We start from the raw sequence: 24,687 nt of genomic DNA on the forward strand, positions 1-24,687 counted from the left end.
GGTTTTGTAGTTGTCATCAACCTCTTCTCCCCCAAGTTGGTTTATTTTGTTTCTTGTGTTCCTATTCAATGGCTTCTGGATTCTTTATATTTATCCAATACTAAGTGGCATTGCCTGCCACCCTGAGAAGGTCCTGCCAGCCAGCCAGCAATTGCCACTAAAGGTGTGTCCCACCTCACACAAGCATGTGTCTAGATATGGCAGAGCAGATATAGGGGGATTCACAGGAATTTCTGAGGTTTTCTGGCCAGCATGGGGTGGCTGCTTTGCAGCCTAAAGCACCAAGCCCCCTACAGGAAGCAGCTTTTTGGGAGGAGCTGGTCTGCCCTTCTGCAACTAGCCCAGGCATCCGGAGGCCAAGAATGTGGCTGTGGAAGCCTGCCCAGGCCCACTCTGCAGAAATGAAACTCACTGTCTGCAGCACCCAGGGGGTCACTGATGCTGTGCTTGCCCAAGTAAGGATGTTAAGTATTGTGTAATTGACTAATTGAATAGTTGATGCATTTTTACATCAACTATTTGATTAGTTAATCGGGTGGTGCTGCCCCCTTTGAAATGCTGCTGAGGCATTTCAAAGGGGCAGTGCTGCATGGAACCCCCAGGCTCCAAGTGGTGCTGCTGCTTCCAAGTACCTCTCTCTTCCCCCCCCCCTCTGCTCTGTCTGGCAGAGGCAGCAAGGGGGGGGAGTGATGCTGATAAGCATTTGCTTACTGGATAGTCAACTAGCCCTTCACCTCCCTAGCCCAAAGGCTCAGAGGATATGCTGGAGGCAGGGGTGCTCGGTGTGTCGGGCGCACAGCAGGGGCCTTTGCATGTCCGTTCAGCCCCAGATGTCCAATTTTCAAACCCAGCCTGTCCTGCCTGGCCGCCCTCTCCTGAGAACGGAGCATTTGGTCTTGCTGACCGGGGACAAAGGCTCGCGCCTTCCCCGTAGGTAAAGAGCGAGCTGCGCGGCGCACGGGGGAGGGGTCCAGTGACCAGCAACAGCCCCACGCGGGGGCTGGGGGGCAGCGCGTGACTCCCTTTCCCTTCGGCAAACACGGGCACCCGTTCCCCATGCGGGCAAGCTCGGGCAGACGGGTCATCGGCCCCTCAGCGCGCGCGGACTGTCCCGGGGCTGTGGCAGCCGATGCCCAGGGCTGAGCGCGCGGACACGCACTGCAAACCCCCCTCCCCCCAGGTGGCAGTTGCGTCAGAGCCGTTGCGCCTCAAAGATTCGCCCGGGGGCGACGTTTCTCTTGGAATCCCCACGGGCAGGGGGGAGGGGACGTTGTGGAATCCCCGAGGGCGGAGCGGGGCTGCTCCCAATTCTAGTCAGTCAGGTGATCCCCTGCAGTCGAAGGGCCGGAAGCGGAAGTGAGGTAGCAGCTTGCGGACGCGTGACCGTTGGGGAGCTCAGTCGCTACTGCGAGCGGGGCGATGGCAGCGGGCTACCAGTATCGGCCGAGCGGCGGCGGCGGCGGCGGCCCCCCGGGCATGCAAGATCCCAACTTCCTGTGGGGCGTGTTCCAGAGGTGAGAGCCCCGCGCCTCGATCTCCCCTGCGGGGCGTTGCCCGGGTGCCCCCGCCCACGGCAAGCGCCCCGAGCCTCCCCCTTCCCCTCAGCCTGCCTCGCGCCCCGGCCCCGCGGGGCCTCTGCCGGGGCGGTGTAGGGATCCGCTCCCTGTAGCCGCCCTTGTGTCTCTGCGCCCCCCCCCCCCCCGCCCCAGTTGACTCTCGCCGCCCCTCCCTCCTCCTGGCCGGCCCCGCCCGGGGCAGCGCCACGGTCCCCAGGTCATTTTCTCCAGCCCAGCCCTGGGGCGGAGGCGGCTCCACCCGTGGCAGTGATAGAGACCAGTCCGGTGCCTGCCCGTGCGGGGCCGTTCCAGGCAAAGCCGCTCCCGCCTGGTTGAAGGGGGTGTGCAGCAGGGATGGTGAAGGTTAACCGGTTACCCAGTAAGCATTGTGTTTACCGGTTAGGTAACTCGTTAACCACCCAGGCTGCCCCGGGCAACCCTATGCCCTGCTAGAGCTCCCCTCCACTCCCCCAGTTTGCACCAATTTAATCGTTCAACCGATTAAATTTAACATTTAAGCGGTTCACTAATTAAGTAGGATTTTACATCCCTTGTCTGCAGTGGCTGTGTACAGACAGTGTCTGATGTTAGCAGCAAGGGAAGGAGGTGTGAGTAGCGTTACAAAGCCAGAGGGTTAGGTAGGCTTCTGAGCATGTAGGGCAATATGCAGCTCCTGGAGACACTGCAATATGCCTGGGGCTTAATCCTTATTTTGGGGATGAGGAGAGCAATCCTGAAAATAGCCTTAATTTATTTCCCCCACTGTATTTCATTCTTGCAGAGGTGCTAGAGGAGTATCTTCTAAGACTCCTGCCGTATAGGTGTTGTTAGATAATATGTCAAGCTTTTTATGCCAAAACTTCTGATTAGGGGATGATTACTTACTGATTATTTTTCCTCCAAAGGTCACTCTCAGTACTTGCAGTGCTCCATCTGCTTGTAATATGAGTTTTTCATCTGTTCCCTGGCTTTTCTTTTCCTCTGCTTCAGTGTTCATTACTCAGGTTTTTACATTCATTTTAAATATTGTATTGTTGAATTCATTCTCTTCTGTAACATATATCCAAACTATATTTGCTTTTTTCTGTCATTTACCAGTGCCTTTCCCTATTCATTTATAAGTGTGTGTGTGTGTGTGTGTGTGTGTGTGTGGAGTCCTCAGACTTATGATACAATGCAATTTTGAGGAAATAATTGTAAGCTGAAATGTTGTAAGATGAGACCACTTTTCCGTAGGAATTGGAAAAAAGAGGGAATTGGTTCCTGAACCATGGCTTGAAATACCATTTTCACAATAATAACCTAGATATTTGTATTAAATGAATTATAGCAGTGTTTCTGAAACTGCTCTGCAGAGCCCCAGGGCTCCGTGAGACATCTCCAGGGGCTCCGTGAGGTTGACAAACTGGAAAGCCTTCAAAAGCATAATTGAGAATCATCTCGAACGGATGCAATTAACACACACCGCTGGGGCTCCGTATAAATTTTTACGCATGTAAAGGGCTCCAGATCCCAAAAGTTTGAGAACTGCTGAATTATAGATTAGGGATGTAATAGCGTAGCTGATTAAATGATTAACCGAGTGTGTGTCTATTAATTCTATAAGCTACATGATTAAGAAAAGTATATGCATCTTAACCTCCCTATTATAGATTATTAATGTACCAAAACAGCATTCAGCTAAACTTAAATTCGGGGGTTTCTGTAAAGTCTTAAAATGTCCAAAGAAGTTTGGACAGATGTACTCTTCTCTTGTAAATATCTCTGTAGCAGCAGTACATATTGAATATGCCCCTATTCACAGGTGTACTGCGTTCAATAATGAGGTTATATTCCTCAAACAGGGACATGGCAGCTTTCAAATTTGAAGTGTTGGCTGAGGCAGGAGTTTCAGTAGTGAATGCATCTTCCTCTGCCACCTTCTGCTTTTCCTCCTCACTGACATCCTCATTAGTTAATTCTTCACAGTGTGATGCCAGCAACTCATATCTTCTGGTGAGTGCTTTGCCTGTCCGAACAACTCCTTGGGTCCTCTCTTCAGCAGTGTCTGTGAATCCTTGAAAATCACACACAGTTAGGATACAATTTTTGCCAAACGCCATTCAAAATTGGATTTTTTTTTCAACTCATTCCATGCCTCAGCATTGTTTAACTGCATGGTATATGTTGAAACCTTTCTGGGAGTATTTTTGAGGGTTAACAGTGCTAAAATTGTTTCTACAATAGCTGCTTGGCACAAAATTATGACTTAATCAATCCTCAAACGTTTTCGTTGACACATGCCTTAGGACTTAATTTTCATATCACTGGGAGAAATGCCTTGGAATATCCCTTAAAGCCCTGGGGTTTTCTGGCTGATAAATAAGCAAGAGTGTGAGTTTAAAGTCACCGTCAGCATTTGTATTGAGCAAAGAGTGAACCTATCTTTAGCAGCTTTGAACCCTGGTGTGCATTTCTCCTCTTCGGCTATGTAATTTGTGATGGAATTCTTTTCCAAAAGAGCCCAGTTTTGTCAACATTAAAAACTTGGCATGCATAACAGCTACCCTCCTCAGTGATTCTAGCCAATGTGTCAGGAGAAGCACTGAGGTACCTCCTTATCACCACTGGCAGCTTCATCTGATGTGCAAACTGACTTTGGCTGTAAAATGCATCAATTAGCCCCTGCTTGCATTCAGGGGCTCATGAGTAAAACCCTGTTTCTTTAGCTCTTCATAAAGATTCTTTGCCTTTCCTGAATTATGCCTAAGCTTGCAGGAGCTCAGTGTTAGTTTTGATTCTCCAGCCAAACAGTTTCTCAACTAGGAATGTAAATACTCATTTAAAAAAATAACCAGTTAAATGATATAATTTTTATTGTTTAACCCTGGAGGACTGTTGCTGAGGGGTCCTGCAGCAGGGGCTCTTCCAGACAGTGGTTTGCTGCAGCCTTCTTTCACATTAGTAGTTGGGATATCCAAAGCTCTGCTGATTTCATTTGATGTCTGCCCTTTATCTGGATGTCTTAGTGATATCCATTTTTGTTTTCACAATAATTGTTCTTCATTTCTTAGAAGAAACATCACCTGCACCAGATTTATGCTTTTCTGCCATTTAAAAAAAAACAAGAAAAAAACAAAACCTTGAAGTACAAAGAACAGCGATGGGGATGTCTTAAGTCAGGTTGGGCTGAATGTTGGGCAATGTAGTATGCAGAATTGGGCTTGCTTTTTACAGAATTGCATGTAAATAATTGTTTTGTATTATAATGAATGGGGCAGGGAGGGGATCTCTTGCATTTGCTTGTGTGGTTGGCTTCCACGGCTTTGTTAGCCTGTTGCCAGGTGGCCTTGCTTGGTTTTGATTGGTTGAGGTTCAGCATGTGACGTGTGCTATTCTCCCTGCTGGCTTTCCTCCTAAGGGTGAGACAAGTATTCCAAGGTTGAATCAGGCAGTCATTCAAAAAGCATCCTAAAGTGTCTGGCATAAGTTGGGCATCGTAAGTTTGAGGACTCACTGTATTTACTTCTATTCCTCCTATTCCTTTGGCGATTTGTACTTTTAACTAAAAAGCTTTAGATTTATGCTTGTAAAATATTTGATACCTGTAAAATGCTTATGTAATAAGCTTTGTAATGAATGGCTTTATAGAATGTAAGATTTCTTGTCTTAGTAAGCAAGATACGAAAACATTTGTTAGGCCCCAATTCTACAAATACTTATATGCTTGATTTTATTACTGAGAGTAGTTCCTCTGACTTCACTGGGACTGCTCATGCCAGTCAAATCAAGCATGCGCATAAGGCCTTATCTATGATACAGAGATTGTTGAGCAAGTTATTCTCATGATCAAAGAGCAGTTCAACTACGTCATTTGTACATGTTCACACAATGCTCATTTGGTTTGGGAAGTGCATCCACATTTGGCGCTCATCAACAGTGAGAGTTGTTGACACACAACTTTTTAACACTGTGGGTAGCTGTCCCACTGTGCAACTCGCCACCTTCTGCAGTTAGGAGCGGTGGGAAAATAGAGTGGATTGTAGTGCATCATAGATCTACACTTGGTGCTCTATGGTGCATTATTTTTCATTCCATCATTCCCCAGACTTCTAACTGCGTTTCGTGGCTTTTTTTCAGTGCCCCCGTTCGCTGCGTGCCTGCCATCTCTGTCTGAAAGGATAGAACCTACGCTGCTCTCCACTGTCGGTGATCACTGCTTTGAACACATCCGTGATGGTTATGCAGTATATCATGAGTACCCAGTCTGACCAGGAATCAAGAGTTGCTTGACCTGGAAAAAAAATAACACCAGCATAGTTTTGGCGTTTGTGGAGCAGCTGCACATAGCGCAGGGGTGGGCAATAACTTTTGATGGGGAGGCCACTCCAAGATTTTGGAAAGTGGTCTAGGGCTGCACTCTTCCATGATATTAATAGAGGAGGTGCGGGGTCTGGGATGGAGGTTGGGTGCAGAAGGGAGCTTGGGGGTAAGAGACTGGGATGCAGGAGGGAGAATGGAGTCTGGGAGGGAGTTTGGGCGAAGGAGGTGGTTGTGACCTAGGGCGAAGGACTGGGGTGCAGGGATTTGGAATGTGATCTGGGACAGGAGATTGGGGTGCCAGATCTGAGAGCGGGTGTGGGTGTAAGAGAAGGACAGAGGGTTTGGGTATGTTGAGTGCAGGGGCAGAGAGTTGGGGTGCCAGAAGCAGGCTGTGGCCAAGAGACTTACTTGTGTCAGCTGCCAAACTTACCTGCTTTCCTGCAGAGCTTAAAATGTTTCCCAGCCTGCCTGCTTGCTGGGCCGTGTGCTTCATAAATAACTGAGCCATGGAGAGGGGGCATTGTTCTTCTTGGCTGCCTATTACTCCAACAAGCAGCTCCCATTGGCCGGTTTCTGCCAGAAACCGGCCAATGGGAATGTGCTGGGGATGGCTCCTAAAATTTCCCCCCTACCCTCCAGTTTTAAAACAGAAATGGAGCCCTGCAGCCGTGTTTCTGCATGGCGTGCGAGGCTGCGGGGCAAGCTGGGGAGCCTGCCTGGGACTCCCCGCTGCCTCTGTGGTCCGGATCCTGTAGCTTGGGAAGCCGTATTTTGCCCAGGCTTGACATAGCAGGTTATTGCTTTTTGGGCTCAGTAAACAAGCACTGAGTGGTGGCATTGCATCTTTATGCAAGTTTGGGATGACAGGCAGTGGCTGCAGAACTTTCAGCTGTAGAAAGCCACTTTCCTAGAACTGTGGTTCTGCAATGGAAGGACATCAGAATGAGAGCTGCCCTCTTGGTTGAGAAGCATGTGGCAATTGTGGTGTAGAAACTGGCAACACCAGACTCAACTGTTGCAAATTAGTTTGAAGTTGGGAATAGGGATGTGAATGGTTACCCATTAATAGTGAAGCTTACAGGTTGAGGCTTACTGGTTCAGGTTAACCAGCAGAGTGTAAGTTGGGTAACTGGTTAAACATTTTGTTTAACCAGTTAACCAGGAGTTTACATTCCTACTTGGGAAGGCCATTGGGCTCCATTAAGACAAGTATGTAGGACCATTAATCTAATTCTGATGTAAAGGATTGTGACTCATGAAAATGTGCATGAAAGAAAGAATGACTTTATGGCAATGGAATTCCCTAACTGCAGCACGGCAATAAATGGCATGCATATCTCAGTTAATAGAAAGGGGTACTTGTGGTTTACAATGGGCATTTCATTGACTTCAACACAGGGAGGTTTGAAAAGGTGTATGAGGTGTATCTTTAGGACAGTGGTCCCCAACGCGGTGCCCATGGGCGCGGTGTGAGGGCTGTTCTGGCCCTGGGGCTCACAGCGCAGGAGCTGGCTCCAGCCCCGGGTGCGTGGCGCAGGAGCTGGCTTATGGGCGGTGGCAGCCCCACCCCCGGGCACGTGGGACATGGGCTCTTCCGGCCCCGGGTGCACGGCGTATGGGTGGCCCCACCCCTAGGCTTGCAGCACAGTTGTTGCGCCAGCCCCGGGAGTGCGACACATGGGTGGCACCAGCTCCGCGCATGCGCGGCCCTGCCCCCGGGTGCCCAGCAGCCCCAAAAGGTTGAGGACCACTGCTTTAGGAACACTGGCTTGTATAGAAAGCTGCAAGCAGGGACTTCCTTTCCATTCTAGAATATTCCAGTCAGGGATGTTGAGATACCCATAATGATACTGGGAGACCCAGCCTACTCCTTAATCCTCCCAGGGCTCTTGAAGCCTAAAATGGGATGCCTTCAAGGAGCACTTCCACAGTAGGCTGAGCAGGTTCAGGATGATTGTAGAAGGTGTATTTGGCTGATAAAGGCAGCACCAGCATGCTTTTAATAGCAGGCTAGACCTAAATGAAGAAAATTTTCACATGGTCCTAGCAATCTGCTGTGCATGCCATAATATTCATGAGACTGAATGCCAAGTGGTGGTCCCTCTAATGTTTGATTTTATGTGCATCAATATGGAGATGAAGTATGACACATCCCCCTCCATTTTGGAACACAACACAATTTTTCTGCACACAGATAATCTGTTGTGGGGGTGGGGCAGAAAGGTTCACAGTGTGAGGGGGAAGGCTCAGGGTTGGGTTATGAGAGCTCTGGTGGGTGGGCTAGGAATGAAAGGTTTGGAGTTCGAGGGGGACTCGGGACTGCAGCATAGGGTAGAGGTGCGGGGGTGAAGACTGGCTCAGGGGTGCAAGATCTGGGATGAGATCGGGGTTTTGGGGATGGGCTCCTCCAGCTCTCTTTCGCTATAGCATCTCTGGAGCAGGCCAGAAATGCCTCTGGCAGCTCTGATGAGGCTGGATTGGGCTGGAGAAGGGATGTCTCTCTCCTAGCTATGGTGGCACGTCTGTGCAGCAGGGAAGAAGGAGCTTCTCTTCCCCCCCACCCCCCCGCCATGGCAGCTCATTGCTGGAGCCAGGTGCCATGTGCCTCTCCACTAGCTTTGTCAATGCGCTGTCGGGGATCTCCGAGCCCTTGTGCTGAACTTATTAAGCAGCTGCACGTCTGTGAAGATTAGAGGGAACTATGGTGCCAAGCTTCCCTTGGCTCAGAATGTGGAGGCACACCTAGTAGTTGATTTTTGAGCAGGCGAAGGCCATGTCTTCATTCCGGTGAAGATGGTTGCTGCCATGATTAATGTTCCAGAGTTTGATTTAGCAGTTTGATAAGACCCATTAAATCAAACTCAGAGGGTTCCCCCATCGGCATCCAGTACTCCTGTTTCTGTAAGGAGTAAGGGAAGCCGACCGGAGTATTTGCTCCATTCGGTCTCCCACTGAGGGGAGACTCGAATCAGGGTACATTGATTCCAGCTACATAATTAAGATAGCTGGAGTTGTGTATCTTGATTTGACCTTCCCCTTTAGTGCAGACATAGCCCTATAGCAGTTCAATTATAGACACACAATGGGGAGCTATTCAGATCAGGGAGGCTTCAGGGTACCATTTTGATCGTAGGCACCAGTAATGTTTTTCTATATACCGTACTTTCTGCTTTGTGACAATTTTAATGATTCTAGACTGTGACTTGTAGTCTGCAAATTATCCAGCTGCCACTATTATTTTCCATAGTAGCCATCCTTTGTAGGAGATCAAGATTGGTGATCTTGAAGAGAAGTTATTTGTTTTTATTAAAAACCCTAAGTTGGCTCTCACCTAAGTTACACTCTAGCTTTCACCTTGGAACCTGGCTGAAGGGGTGGAGTGAATGAGAAATCAAGACAGGCTGGGAAGTTGAAAAGAATGTGCGGGAGGAGTTAGGGGGAGAGCATAAAAAAATCTTTCTCCACACCCTGCATTCTTGCTTGTTGTCATCCGAGGACTGGAGCACCTCTCAAAATATGTCCTTGGTCTTTTTCTATTGGGTAGAGGTGTTCCATTAATGTGTAGAGGTTCCCTTGAAGGCCACATCCACGGGAGCACAAGAAGGAGAAAACGGAAGCATGGTTGTTAGTGAACTCACAGCATTGAAACATTCTAGTAAACTATATCTCTTTTTACATACTAATGAGTTTTTCCACTGTCTCTTGGCAAGCTCAGAGCTCAGCAAATGCCCCAAGCAAGATAAATTCAGCCTGCGGGGGGAGGAAGGAGGGAAGAGGGTTCAAGGTGGAGCAAAGCGTTTAGGTGTTTTTTGTAATGGGTTCATTGCAGGCAAGACAAAACTGTACATTCTACCCCCACTTCCAACAGCCAGATATCATTGTAGCTAAGATCTCATTCCTGAACACTGAAAGGGTGCATCTCCTGGATGCATGTGTTTACATGGGAACCCTAGGCTGTGCACTTGAGTGCCGCTTTGGGCCCTATACAAGTGATTGCCAATTGGTACAGGAAAGTTTCGTACAATGGAGGAAGGAACAGAGCAGCTCTAACAAGGAGAGGATTGATGAGTCTCTCCGGGAAAGTTTCCTAGAGACCTCTGGAGGATTTCTGTGAAGTCTGGATGTGCTGCAAAGGGGAATGAGCAGCGTCAACTCAAAATATCACTTACTAGAGCTCCCTTCTCAGTCTTGCTTGCCAGAGACAAATTGCTTGGACTGGCTCGCAAACCCTTTGGAGTCAAGATGAGATACTGGACAATCATGTTCCATCTCATCCTCCAACTTGGCCTCCTGGCCCACAGCTTTGGGTTGATTCCATTGTCCACTCTCTCTAGCCCTGCCAGAAAATTTATGGGGTTCTTAATAGATGGGGATCTCAGACAAGAATGGCAGCCAGCTCCTTATAAAAGCAGCAGGTCTTCAGCACAGAATCAGAGCAACAGTTTGCCTCTCTTGCCTTCTGGTAAACCTGCCTCAGCTCCTTAATCTTTGAAAGTCATTGATGCATGTCCTGTTCATAGTCCTTTTCCAACCTGCTACAGGAAATCTGACCACAGATATAGACGTTCCTGCAGCTGGAACTGGGACTGCAAAGCCTCCACTCCCTATCTACTGAGCAAATCCAACAGCTCCAGATTGAATCAAATGCTTGCCCATTTGGAGTATGGTGCTACCATGGTCAGATGTGCTATGAGCTGTCCATGCCAAACATACAGGAAACAGAATTTTTAAAATTCCTGAACATTTAAAGCAAGGAGGGGTGGATCCCTGTGTATTTGGTTGCCAAGTAACAGAGTTTGACCTGCTGACCAGAGCAGTCAGAATGGATATTCTGGGACACCACCTGTAGGACGTTTATAATGATATAAATAATCAGTATCCACATGCGCACTTTTTTTATATAACTTTGCTGCAAAAGCTGTAGGCTGCTCAGTGAAGTGGTTTTATTTTGTTGGCAAAGCAGGAGAGTTTTGTTGGTGGAAAGAACAGTAGTGTACACCTCCACTGTTGACAAAACCTGACTTCTATCAACAAAACTCTGTATTATAGACAAGGCCTAAATGTTTTCTGGATCTGGTCTTTAATATCATTTTTATCATTTTTTAATTTTTGCAGAATAAGTTTTCAAACTATTACTGAAATGTGTTCATTTAAAATAATTTTAAGTTATACGTTTTAAAGAGAAATCTTTTACATTTTGTATTTTGTTTTCAGGGTTGATAAAGACAGGAGTGGAGTAATATCTGACAGTGAACTTCAGCAGGCATTATCCAATGGTAAGTGTGAGACAGCCAAAAAAATTCTCTTCTCTGATTACGTGATGTATATTTATTCTAAGAACAAAGGAAACTGAAAGTCTGATCATACAATAAGGAGCAATCCTACAGTGAAAGATCAAGTAAGAAGTGAATTAAAAAAAAGACCAAAAAAAAGACCGATGAGATGTATAATTCATAGCTCCATAAGGTATCCTTTTTCAGACCTTAAAGAGGAACTGGATTTTTTTCAAACATTTTCCGTTAGGTTTTTGATGTATATTAATAGATTGCTTGTAAATATGCCCTTCACTTTTTAAGCAGGATCAATAAGTATTCCAGGAAAAATGTACAGGAGTGCTTCCAACCTGTCATGCTGCATGTGCAGTAATCTTGTTTGTATCATGGTATGCAAACAGGGAATTAAGGCGGTGAAAGGTCTAATGGTCAGTGATGATTTTTAACGGAGACAAAATTAACTGCACTTTACAGAAGGAGGGTGTTCTCAGGAGTGTGCTTTCCATAGCCATTTATTCAGCATTTCCCCAGTCTGTCATTAGAACTTCCTGAGACCATGTGGGTGAGGAAGTATCTTTTATTGAACCAAATTTTGTTGGTGAGAGAGACAAGCTTCCATGCTACAGAGGAGCTCTTCCTCAGGTCCCATGCAGCATTTCAAATGTAGACAAGCCTAAGTTATAGGTGACTGATCATGTGGTGCTGTTCGTACATCTTGGGTGTCTAAGTATAGTGGCCAGAGTTTTTTGGTAATTTAATGCCATTTTCTGAAACATCTAAAAGACATGTATTGAGTAGCATCCCCAGTTCTTTTCATGTGGAATCCCTGTACAAGGGGTGTGGGCTGTGGTGAAAGTGAGGTCAAATCACATTCTGGGCTGCAGTACTAGCAGGAACAAAACATTATTACTGATCATCTCATTTAGAATATACCTAGGAAACAGGTTTTACTGCTGAGCACAAAAAGCCATTATTATATTTCTTCTGACTAAAAGCAAAATAAATGTGATTACCTGATATAATAGGTGACACATTAGGTAGATCGTATTCTTTTCCCCCACTTAAAAGAATGGCCTGCTTAAAAGGATGAAACTTTAAAATTGTGGCAAAAATAGAGAATCTGAAGCAATTTGGGTCTCTTATTCAGAGCTTCAAAACATTATTCAAAAGAGTTTTTGAGAACCTATGTTTGCTTAACCCTTCTATTTTAAATTCCTCCAATTATCCTTCATTCCCCATGTGACCTATTTCATTATTACACAACCACCATATTTTTTTATGTCCACGGGGCTTTTGCCACATTTGAAAGGGTGAGGCATGGTAGTCAGACCAACACAAGCAGGGATTGCTTCAGTCTCCGCTTGTGCCATTTCCCCACTGCACCTCTACTTCCCCTGCTCTGCTCCCCCCAGCACCGGCTCCTGCTCCCATCCCCTTGCTGTCTCTCTCTGATAGTCAGCAAGTGGTGGGGGAGTGACTAGTGGAATCACTAATCGACTACCCAATTAGTCACTTACATCCCTAGTTAGAATTGGAAAAGGTACTGAAAAGGGCAGCAAAAATTATTATGGAACAGCTTCCATATTAGAGTAAGAAGACTAGGACTGTTCAGGTTGGAAAGAGATGACTGAGGGGATATGATAAAGATCTGTAAAATCATAACTGATGTGAAGAAAGAATAATAGTGTCGTTTTCCCTTTCAAATCAGAAGCAGGATCACTGAATTAAATTAAGCAGCAGATTTCAAACAAACATAGGAGGTTCATGTTCATACAACGCATAGTCAACCTTTGGAACTTGTTGCCAGGGGATGTTGGAAAATATAAATAGGTTCAAAGAAGAATTAGATAAGACCAGGAATCCATCAATGGCTATTAGCTAAGATGGTCAGGGACCACATCCTCTGGCTTTTATTGTTCCAAAACCTCAGACTGCCAGAAGCTGGGAGTTGATAACGGGATATATCAAATGATAAATTGCCCTGTTCTGTTCATGTGTTCTGAAGCTGTTAGAATATAGGATGTATGGGCATTTTTATGTTGTTGGGTTTATGTAAATCACAATGAGTTCAAGAAAAAGAACCAGAGAAAAAACTGAGTTATTTTTCTGGGAAGAGTGTTTTTCACCATCCTGTTGCTCTTGAACAGCAGTAACAACTATTGCTGCTGTCTGCAGATGTGGGTGTCAGTATGGCATTGGTTCAGGTTTGGAAGGCCATCCTCATAACTGAGCATATTACTGGCAATGAATGAAAACTGGTCATAAAGCATATTGAGAACCTTAATTCTATAGAAATAATGGCTTGGGTTGCTGCTCTTTTCACTTTCTATTAAACTGCAAATACACCCTCTTCTATAATAAGCTTATAATGAAAGAGAAGTGTCGTCCTGCCAATTTCAGTGGCCACCTCATCACCTTCCATGTCTCTTGCACAATGTTTCAAGAAGCATGTGACCTGCTTGAATTCTTTCCAGTACTGTAAGAAGAAATGTCCTGGAAAATTGATGTAGTTGTTTAGTTTATACCAGTTTTTCTCAACCTTTTTTATAAACCCCTTTTAAAAATAAATAAATAAATAAATTTAAAATAAAAATAAATAAGTACCCCCCAATACCTACAGTTTTCAGACACACACATTTTTTTTCTACCATTGCACACATTTGTTTAAACAACTTAATTGTAGCCAGGCAAGTGATGGAAATTTGTGGGTGTAAAAAGTACAAAAATAATAGTGCTGTAAAACTGAAAACAAAAATTCAGTTTTCTCCCATTTGTTGTGTTGACATACCCCTCCCTCCCGCCCCCGACTTCTCTTGAGTACTCCTACCACTGGTTGAGAAACACTGGTTTATACAAACACACACAAGTGATATAAGTCCTGTCAGTGTGGACAATTCTTCCTGAGTGGCTAGGACTTGTATAAGAAACATGTCTCAAATGTGTCAAATCTTTTCCACTTCTAGATCTAATTTCCCATTAATTTTCACAAACAGTTGAATTTTTTCTAAAACTTTCCATTTGCAGTATTACTATCCTGACATATTGGAATTATGGCCCAGGTGCTGGAACAGGGAAGAACTGTAATATGTTGAGTTCTTTCTGAAGGGGAATAACCTTTTAGGCCTATGCCATCTTAGGGCATGCTTGTCAACAAATCTAAGATACCAGTTGGTATGTGGCACAGGTTTAACTGAAGTTAGAACAATGTTTTCGTAAAGGCAAGGACTTCCTAGAATAGGTGTGTGGAGGAAAAAAAACCCTGCTTCACTAAGTTCACAATGGAAGAAATGTATTTTACACTTAGCCATAGGTCTAGAAACAAAGGACAATGTATGTTATACTGTTATGAGGGTTGTAACCCACTCAGACTTAACTGTGATCTGTGAGTCTATTTGGACAGTGGCAGAAAACCCTGTTCTGCTTCAGACACAAGAACGCTGAACTGCAAGGCTACTATTTTTTTACTCTACTGCTCTTCTCAGCTGACCTTTATACACTTTGAAAGCTTTCCCCTGCTTATTTACATTAACATCAGGTCATCACTTTGTCTGTGAGAAGGCTTTGTAATATTTGGCAGAATAGGAATATAACATTGCAGGAAATTTAGATCAGAGCTGCAGCTCTCAGTTGCCAATTGATGAGAAGGGGATGATGTGTGCGAGGCTTACATATTTGAATTGCTTTTGTGTTTGTAATAGCAAATAATTTGGTTAACTAGACTTTTATATTTCACTCTGTTTCCACACTAGTCACTTAAACTTCTCTTGCTAGATATTGACTTACAGAACATGAGGAAATGTGAATGAAATGTGTTAATTCCTTCTTGAGGTAGACAAGTTTGGAAAGATACTTTTTCATTTAAAGTGACTATGGGTAACTAGAAAACGTCAAATGTTGCTTGTGATTTCCATGAGGAGTAATGTAGTAAATATGGTGAAAACTAAGAGCATTTTTTTTAAATCACAGCTCGTATGCATGCTCAAATCAAATTTTTATCAAAGGTAGTCATATAAAGCTAATAAATATAAAGTTTGAGTTCTGATGCCAGGCTGAAAGTTCATTGGATAAAAAACTATGGTTTCTTCTCTAAAATAAAGGAAAGCACTTGAAAGACTAAATCCCTATTTGTTTTGTATTTCGCAAAAGATTCTACTGGTCATTCTTCTTTTAATGTTAAATACTATGTGCATATAACTAACCCTAATGGATGAGATTGTAAATCCAGATTTTATATTGCCAGTACTTCAAATGAAGATGCAAAAATATTGTCCTCTCTTTACATGTCCCCTCCTCACCTTAACTCTATCTCACCACTTGGGCAACAGGAGAGGGGAAAGTGCCTTCCTGATTCTTGCTATAGTTTCTCAACTTGAAGAATGAGTTTTTACTTTCCTCTTAGTATGCAAAAGTTATAAAATGTTAGAAGAAATCCAGATTACTGTAGACTGGCCTACGTTTCATATAGAGGCTATTATCAGTATATTGTACAGCAGATTAGTGACCTAACCCTCCGTGTAGGCAGTGCTATGTCAATGGGAGAACTTCTCCTGTTGATATTGCTGCCATCTCTTGGAGATGGATTAACACCACCAACAGAAGTTCTCCCATAGGGATAGTAGCATCATCTTCAAAGCACTACAGCTGCACTGTACATGAAGACAACCTTAGATACCACTGAGACACACCCCTATTTTTGAATTGCCTCCACACAATCTAGCTCTGCACTTTCTAGCGAGATTGTCTTTTGGGTGGTTTATCTATGGGTTGTTTTTCGTATTTGTCTTAAAGCTTCACCATGCTGCTTTTCTGTATGTTTCAGGAACATGGACTCCATTTAATCCAGCAACTGTCAGGTCAATTCTGTGTAAGTACAACTGTACAATGTTACATATTCAGGATATGTCTTTTTAAGTCACATTTTTATTCTCAGCTGATGGCTAAGGTTTTTACATGCTGCAGCACTTTAATTACATCATTTTAGATTAACAGTAAACTGAAAAAATTAACACGGGCACCCTTCTGAAACTAGTAAACTGAAAGTATGTTGTAGAATGTGGAAGGCTATGAAAATCTTTAATATAAGCTTCAGTTCCACATTCCTTAACCCCATTCCAAAAACTGCTCATTAGGAAAAAATAAAGTCAAAGACCTTCTGACACATTGTCTGTTTTGAAAACCTATAGAAAAATATACTAATGACTATATATAAGTAGAATATGTATCTGTAGCTATTAACTTCTCAGATCACAGAAGTCATGGATTCTATGATTTCCCTCCCCTGCCACCCCAGGACCTCTGGTGTCTGCAGTGGTTGGCCTGGGGCTCAGACAGCCCCTCAGCCAACCGCATTGTTTGCTGTTGAGGGCGGTCTCTGGCCACAACTACTCCACAACCCAACAACAGCAGGAGTTTGGGTGTGGGAGGAGACTCAGGTCAGTGCTTACATTGAGGGGGCGCTCCTCGGAAGCTGTAACAGCCAGGAAACTCCATGCACTGCATCCACCTGTAGGTACCACCCCCACAGCTCCCATTAGCCATGGTTTCTGTCCACTCTAGAACCCACCCCACCTGCTTACTGTTAGGGCATCACTTATCCTGCCTTCCTAATGCAGGAGCCAGCTCCATCCCTGGGGCAGCCTATGTTGGCTCCCAGGGTGGGCGAAATCGAGCCCACCACCCTGCACTCTCCAGCTGAATGCCCTACCTCCCAAGCAACTCCAGAGCACATCCTACCTCCCTGCCTTCAGATGGTCCCTTATGCTCTGTTGGCTGTTTAGTCACTCCCAGAGTGGGTGGGGGAGGGAGCCTCTGGCCATGCTTCTACCTAGGAGATGATGGAGGAAGATGTTGCTGGATTTTTTTTGGGGGGGGGGGGGGGGGCTGGAGGCAGGGTAGGGCGCCTGCCCTCTCCTCCCCCCTTCATGGGGCGGTATATAATACAAGTCATAGACAGGTGACTCTTGGTTAATTTTTCTGTATTGTCCATGATCTATCCGTGACCAAAACGTAGCCTTAACTGTGTGTGTGTGTGTGTGTGTGCAGTGAACCCTCGTTTATCGCGGTAGATAGGTTCCAAACCCGACCGCGATAGTTGAAAATCCGCGAAGTAGGGACACCATATTTAACATGTATACAGCGAGCCCTCGCTACTTCGCGGTTCGACCATCGCGGATTCACGTATATACATAATGTAATGAAAAAAGTCCGCGAAGTCGTGAATCCGCGATGGTCGAACCGCGAAGTAGCGAGGGCTCACTGTATATATATATATATATATATATATATTTTAAAATTAAAGTTTTTTATTATAGCTGTAGCAAGTCACAGAAATTTCCATTGCAGATTGTCAGAATACAAAAGAATCCTTCGTGGGGATTTTCTACCCTGCTTTACTTTGCAACACCTTGGAGAACAAAATCTTCATGCTCATCTGTCACTGATCCATTTGATGCTTAAGACTTCACTGTCACACCATTGCTCTTCCATGTTACCTTTTTCAGTTACTCCCTTTGTTCTTCCCTATTCTCCTTTCTTTGTCATTTCATCACTTTGACATTTTGTCACTTCCTCTCCTGTCTACTTCAGTGATCACTTCTCTCAAGTTCAGCACTATTTTCACAAATCCTCTTTGCCTCTATTTGTTTACCATCTCTTCAGCCAGTCTAGCCTACCTCTTTATTAAAGATGACAAAATCTTACTAAAGATTATAGTATTGTTTCCTGTTATTAATTCTTCAATTATGTTTATTTCAGCCATGTTTGACAGAGAGAACAAAGGTGGCGTGAATTTTAATGAATTTTCTGGAGTCTGGAAGTATGTCTCAGATTGGCAGAATGTTTTTCGAACATATGATAGAGACAATTCTGGAATGATTGACAAAAATGAACTAAAGCAAGCACTAACAGGTTTTGGTAATTTATTTATAATTATAGTTTACTATATAATTGCTGGTTTTGTCAAGAGAGAGGCTGTGGTTTCTTTAAGGCTGTGTCACTTCGCAATTGCAACAAATTGGGATAATCAATTGTAAGGAATAATTGAGGTGGAATGTGACGCTTCTGACATCTGTGCCCTGTGCACCTTACAGATCAGATTAACTCTTCCGGCTGAGTAAAATTAAAAAATTAATGGGAAGAAATGTATGCGAAGTTGTAATAAACACCCAGAAAGTTTTACCAGTATTTCAGGTATAAATGCGTTAATCAGTGGTTCACTCTGCCATTGGTCATAAGCAGGGCTTGACAAATCCGCTTATCTACTCGCCCGTGTCTAGTAGATTTCAGCCTGTTGCCTCGTTCACCGGCGGTTCGCGCATGCGCAGCGCGGGGCTGGCGAGTGGTTTTTGCCACGGTTTGTCGAGCCCTGGTCATAAGGCATTCTTAGGCTTTAAAGTTTGGCTAGATCTTTAAGGAATACATTTAATTACCTACAACTGGGGTATCCAACATGCTAGCCACATGTGGCTATTTGGCATGTTGAGTGTGGCTAGTTTGCTATAGCAGTTGACACTATAGTGTCTACTACTTCAGAGCTGGTTGGACACTACAGCCCTGCAAGGAAAGATCGTTATTGAAGAAATAACCTTTTTTCCTTCTCATGGATACTTGAGGCACCTATACATTTCCAGTGATAGTTGTCATTCAACTATAGTAAGTAATTGATAAGCTGTATTCTACAAATATCTGCTTTGATTATACATTCTTAACCTTTATATGTACTGTTACTTTTACATATGTAACCTATTGAAAACAAAGACTCTGCTGCTATAAAGAAGTCACTTTGTCTTGGTAATTTGAATTCCTTTTTAAAATGTGAATCAAATCAATTTAGATCCATTGCTTTAAAAAATTTAGTTCAAATTACTATATCTTACTAAGGTCCTACCAAATTCACAGTCCAGTTTGGTCAATCTCACAGTCATAAGATTTTTAAAATTCGTAATTTCATTATTTTAATTATTTAAATCTGAAAGGTATCTGGAAAAATAGCAGCTGCTGGCCAGGAACTTAGCTCTGATGGTAGCACCAGTGCAGAAGTAAGGATGTGGTGTGGTATTGCTATTCTTACTTTTGTGCTGTTGGCATGGTGCTATCTTTAGAACTGGGTGCCCAGCAAACAGTTGCCACTGTCCAGTAACCCAGCTCTGAAGGGCGCACAAAATTAATGTTCCCAAGACCACAATCCCCCTAAATAACATTGGGATGTCCCCTGCAACTCCCTTTTGGGTCCTTATCCCCAGTTTGAGACACTGGATTCTCCTTGTGAAATCTATATAGAATAGGATAAAAGTACACAAGACCAGATTTCACAGTAGGGGGCCTTCCTATTATGTACACCTCAGAACTGCTAGAATGTAAAGCAGCTTGAAGCCTAGCTAAAGGGGTTGGGCATAAAAGAGGAAGGGGATGAGTTATCCCTGCTCCCATGGAAAGGGTGAACTCTTCTGAGATGGAACAACTCGAAGATTATTTTAATGATATTCTAGCTAGGGATGTAAGTGACTAATCGACATACTAATCAGCTAGTTGCTTCCCTCCCCCCCCCCTCCTTCCTGCCTCTATCAGAAAGAGGCAGCAAGGGGGAAGAAGAGTGGGTGCCGGGGGGGTTCCCCCCCAGCTTCGTGGCAGGGGCACAGTGGTATGTTTCAAAGATAGAACGCTGCAAGAGCCCTAGTGTGGGCTGTTGTACATTTCAAAGATTGAAACACTGCTTGGAGCCTGGGGCCGGTGGGGAGTCCCCCATTGACTTGGCTCCACGCTGTGCTTCTGCTTTGAAATGCACAAGAGTCCCTGCTGGGGCTCTTGTACATTTCAAAGGTGGAACGCCTCATGGCACTTCTGTTTTTTGAAATGTAGCAACAGCCAGGCGGGCTCTAGCTGCGTTTCAAAGTGGAAATGCCCTTATCGACTAATCAAATAGTCAATGGAAATTCCATCGACTGTTCGATTAGTTGATTGATCTAATTTTAACATCCCTAATTCTAGCACAACTCCATTTAGTATGTGAGCCTGATCTAAAGTCCATTGAAAATAATGGGAAGTCACACACTGACTTCAGATCAGGCCCCTGTTACTGAGATTAGGAAGATTTTAATTGTGCCTATTTTCAAATAACTGTTGAAGCTCTGGACTTTCCTTTTGCTAATTCCTGCTGGCTATTTTATCAGCTATATTTACAGTTAACAAAAGTGTCTATGTTGCTAAAGCTTTCTTCACTGCCTCTTCCAGAAGTGAATAAATGATCCTTGTGACTTTTAAAGATGTCAGTTCTAGCCATTCCTCTTTAAGCAGCTGTATAGAAACTATCAAATGGGCTACTCCCTATATCATCTGAAAATCTACAGTAAACTCATTTCCACATGGTCAAAGGGATCTTATAGTATGCAAATGACTATCACTTCTTCCATTGTACTCTTAGGCTGTAGCACAGCGGTTCCCAACCTTTTCCAGATGGGGACCCATTTTGACAATTCAGGAAGACTTGGTGACCCAAGGCAATTCAGAAACGGGGGGAAGAGAGGATGCAGAGCCACCTGGGGAGACACTTGGTGACCCTTTTGAATAGTAATGGTGACCCATTTTTGGGTCCCGACCCATACGTTGGGAAACCCTGCTGTAGCAGAACATATTCCAGAGCTTTTCTCTGTATCTGACAGAGCTTCTACTAGAAATGCCTGAGGGTCTCTTTACTTCACATAAGCCCTTAGTTGTCTACACTTACTGGGAGATGGACACTGTGGTTATCGATCTCCTGGGGATCAATTTAGCGGGTCTAGTAAGGATGTGCTAAATTGACTGCTGATCATGCTCCTGCTGATTCCAGTACTCCACTGGGTTGCAAGGAGTAAGGGGAGTGGACAGAAGAGCATCTCCCAATTACTTCCCTGCTCCCCCTTCCCCCACACACAGTGGGGGACGCTGTGGTACGTTGATGCCAGCTGTGCTATTCATATAGCTGAAGTTGAGTTCCTTCATTCAACTTTGCCTCCTACTGTAGTCCTGGCCTCAGAATAGTCTAAGTAATTCTTCTCAAATAGTTAACATTATCCCCACTTCCTCATTTGTAAAATGGGATAATAATTTGTCCACTTCTGACAATACTTCTCAGACCTCATTATAAAAGGGGTTGTTAAAAGCATGAAGTATTAAGTCTCACAAACTTACAAGTGAGATTTGTTAAAATATCAGGTTTCTGGAGTGTTTCAGACAACAAAATATTGGTTGAAAATAATTCACTGTGTAATTAACAAATCTAGTCTTCCTAGTTGCTCCATCATGGCATTTGTATCACCTTGCAGTAATCGGAATTTGTGACTTCAGCAGAAAATGGCATTTGGAAACAGCTTGTGCCATCCTCTTATGTCACATTCTCTTGTGATGCAGAGGACAACAATTTGTTGAATTGAAAAAAGGATATTAAAATATTTAATTTCAAAACGTTGAGCACAGCCCTAACCACGTGTCTTACTTTCCATTCTAACAATGTAACCATTTAAAATTAGTTATAGCATTTCATTTACAACTCATTCTTTTATCATGTTCTTAATCCTGACATGTTTTTTATATTGGAGCACTTTCTCATTCAATAGATTAGTTTGATTTACTGTTTTACCACTTTTACATTTGCTTAATATCTTTTTCGACATAACTAATGCACCTTTGCTTTTGTGTGTTACAATGCAATGCTCTTGTATAAAATATGCAGCTTTGGTCATGTAATCCTTTTTCTTCCAAGGATATCGACTGTCTGATCAATTCTACGATATCCTTATTCGGAAATTTGACAGACAAGGAAGAGGACAAATTGCTTTTGATGACTTTATTCAGTGCTGTGTTGTGTTACAGGTAATTGAAGAAATATATCAAATGTCAAAATGAGAAGCCATGATTTGTAAAGGAGAGTTGAAGGATAAGCTGGATGAGGAATTTAATTTGACATGACTAAAGTAGTACTTCCTAGGATTGCTGCGCTTATAAAATGTTCTTGTGCTGATCAACGTTGACATGTTAATGCTTGATCTTGATTGCTAATGTGCTGTATAGCCTCTTGGCATTACTAAAATACAAATAAGTGCAAAATGACAGACCTCAATGTCTTAAATACTCTCCGCCTCTCCCCTTATTTGAGTGCTGCTTGTCCGAACAGTGACTTAGTGTCACTGAGTGAGAGATTCCATGTTTGCTCCTGGGGCAGACAACGTAGCCCAGCCATGGCAGCCCCCACAACTACTGCAATAGCCTGGTCAACAAGGTGCCAATCAAGGCCAAGCCCTTATGTGGACACAACATCCTGTCCCTGGCCCCAGTCCTGGAACAGGCCCTGCGGTCTGGCACCTGTCTGGCTGCAGGAAAGGCTGACAGTAGCCCTCCTGCTGCTGTGGCACAGGTAGGAGGTGAGGCCGTGATCCAACCCTTCATCCAGCCACTGCTGCCCAGGTGTAGTAGACCAGCCTCAGCCAGGTAAGGTAATCTGGCCCCAGGGCCCACCCCCAGCTCCCCGCCCCGAACCCCTTATACACTCCAACCCTGACTCCTGCTCCCCCAGCAGCAGCAGAAGTCCTGTTAAGTCTGAGTACAAGTTTCATTTCTGCTATTATGATTAATAACAGCAGAAATGATTAATGTCAGTTATCAATAGTATTAAGTTGTATATTTTCAGCCATGCAAATGAGCGTTTTCCATAATGGCTCTTTGTTGGCCACTTGTTCTGAATTTTGATGTACAGGCAGTCCCCGAGTTACGCGGATCCCACTTATGTCGGATCCACAGTTACGAACGGGGCCCTTCCTCTCCCTGGTCTCCAGCAGACCAGGGAGAGGAAGCAAAGCGGCAGAACACGCGGGCAGCGGACAGGGTTGTCCGCTGCCCACGCGCTCCGCGGCTTGGCTCTGCTTTGCCCCCCGTTCGCCTGGTCTGCAGACCAGGGGGACGGGGGGCAAAGCAGAGCCAAGCCGCGGAGCACGCGGACAGCCCAGACGGGTCTGGGCTGTCTGCTGCCCGCGTGTTCCGCCGCTTTGCTCCCCGTCCCCCTGGTCTGCAGACCAGGGGGATGGGGAGCAAAGCAGAGCAAAGCTGCGGAGCCCGAGGGCAGCAGGACAGCCATGGTGCGTCTGGGCTGTCCCGCTGCCCCCGTGCTCCGCGGCTTTGCTCCGGACACCTGTGGTACAGCAGCTGGGGCGCTGCCAGTTGGTCCCGTAGCGCCGCTCTGGGCGCTACTGGACCCAACCGGGCAGCACCCCAGCTGCTCTGCCCCAGGCGTCCCCAAGTCAGCCACTGCTGAAACTGACCAGTGGCTGACTACAGGAAGCCCCTGCCCCGGGCTTCCTGGAATCAGCCGCTGATCAGTTTCAGCCGCAGCTGACTTGGGGATGCCTGGGGTTCTTAAGTTGAATCTGTATGTAAGTCAGAACTGGCGTCCAGATTCAGCCGCTGTTGAAACTGATCAGTTTCAGCAGCGGCTGAATCTGGACGCCAGTTCCGACTTACATACAGATTCAACTTAAGAACAAACCTACAGTCCCTATCTTGTACGTAACCCGGGGACTGGCTGTAGTTTCTCTTTGGTTTGGAAAGGTTGCCAATCCCTGGTGTAGCACATGACCTTTCAAGCATGTAAAGATGCTCGTTGAACCATGATGAGGATCTTATCTGTCCAGTGGAAAAGTAATTTCCCCCCATAAATTTCTTGGCAAATATGTGCTGAATTTCATTGAGCTGAGTAGTAAACGTATACAATACATACATATTGAATTATTTATGTACAAACAATGGTGTGCCATAGTTGGGTAGTAAGAGGAAAGCTTATTAAGCCACCAGCCAAGAGCAAATTCCCAATCCTCCTGGGGAAAGCTCAGGAATCTGTCCTTGCTGGAAATGCAGTCCAGAACCCCCGTTTAGAGAAACACATGTACTACTTGTAAACACTCTCTATTCAGTAACGTTTTCTTTCTTTCCAGAGGTTGACTGATGTATTCAGGCGCTACGATACTGATCAGGATGGCTGGATTCAAGTATCTTATGAACAATATCTTACCATGGTCTTTGGCATTGTATGACAGCGAGCAGTGCAAATGAGATTGGCCATTAGCGCTATAAAGACTGGAGTTGCCAAATCGTGTCACTTACTGAATATGACTATAAATATTGTTTCGTTCTCTTCAATTGTGTATGCCATCAGCTTCAGAATCTTTGTACTCAAGCTGCTTAGCTTTTATGTTATATTACTGTAGCAACAATGGCCATATCACTTGTTAGTGCAAAGTTTATTATTGTGATGTCAGTGCTAATTTTTTTCCAGATTATCATGCATGGAAAAATATTTTTTTAGAAATACAAAATTAAAATAATGCTTGTTAATTACAAGTGACTTAGTGGTCAGACAAATTGCACAACAGGGTTTGCACGTGCCTTACTTTTTATAAGGATTTAATGTATTAATTTTTAATACAGAATTTAAAACAGTAAATACATCAGACAGTCAACACTGTTTTGTCCAGTTTTGTGCCTAATGATATTTCTCCAAAGACAGCTCTGCTCTTTGAATCTTGTGCCTCAGG

General features: G+C 44.4%; 1 protein-coding gene across 2 annotated transcripts; it reads left to right on the forward strand.

Moving 5' to 3' along the window:
* The first annotated feature begins 1,306 nt into the window (after window positions 1–1,306).
* On the forward strand, window positions 1,307–24,612 carry PDCD6 (programmed cell death 6). Of its 2 annotated transcripts, none has more exons than XM_075921550.1 (6): window positions 1,307–1,514; window positions 11,073–11,134; window positions 15,951–15,995; window positions 17,885–18,037; window positions 21,867–21,976; window positions 24,088–24,612. In XM_075921550.1, exons 1-6 carry the CDS (start codon window positions 1,420–1,422, stop codon window positions 24,184–24,186), a joined length of 564 nt encoding a protein of 187 aa, XP_075777665.1. In that variant the 5' UTR covers window positions 1,307–1,419; the 3' UTR covers window positions 24,187–24,612. The 2 variants fall into 2 exon arrangements, with proteins under 2 accessions (XP_075777665.1, XP_075777664.1); XM_075921549.1 differs by having other exon boundaries at window positions 1,309–1,514; window positions 17,885–18,043.
* Window positions 24,613–24,687: the final 75 nt, after the last annotated feature.

The sequence above is a fragment of the Pelodiscus sinensis genome, chromosome 2, assembly GCF_049634645.1.
Source record: "Pelodiscus sinensis isolate JC-2024 chromosome 2, ASM4963464v1, whole genome shotgun sequence".
Lineage (NCBI taxonomy): Eukaryota > Metazoa > Chordata > Testudines > Trionychidae > Pelodiscus > Pelodiscus sinensis.

What these genes read in the sequence shown, in the direction of transcription:
- PDCD6 (XM_075921549.1), top strand. Translation starts at nt 1,420, where the DNA reads ATGGCAGCGGGCTACCAGTATCGGCCGAGCGGCGGCGGCGGCGGCGGC. An exon ending in AACTGTCAGGTCAATTCTGT is followed by an intron (nt 15,996 to 17,884) that starts GTAAGTACAACT and finishes TGTTTATTTCAG; the next exon opens with CCATGTTTGACAGAGAGAAC. An exon ending in AGTGCTGTGTTGTGTTACAG is followed by an intron (nt 21,977 to 24,087) that starts GTAATTGAAGAA and finishes CTTTCTTTCCAG; the next exon opens with AGGTTGACTGATGTATTCAG.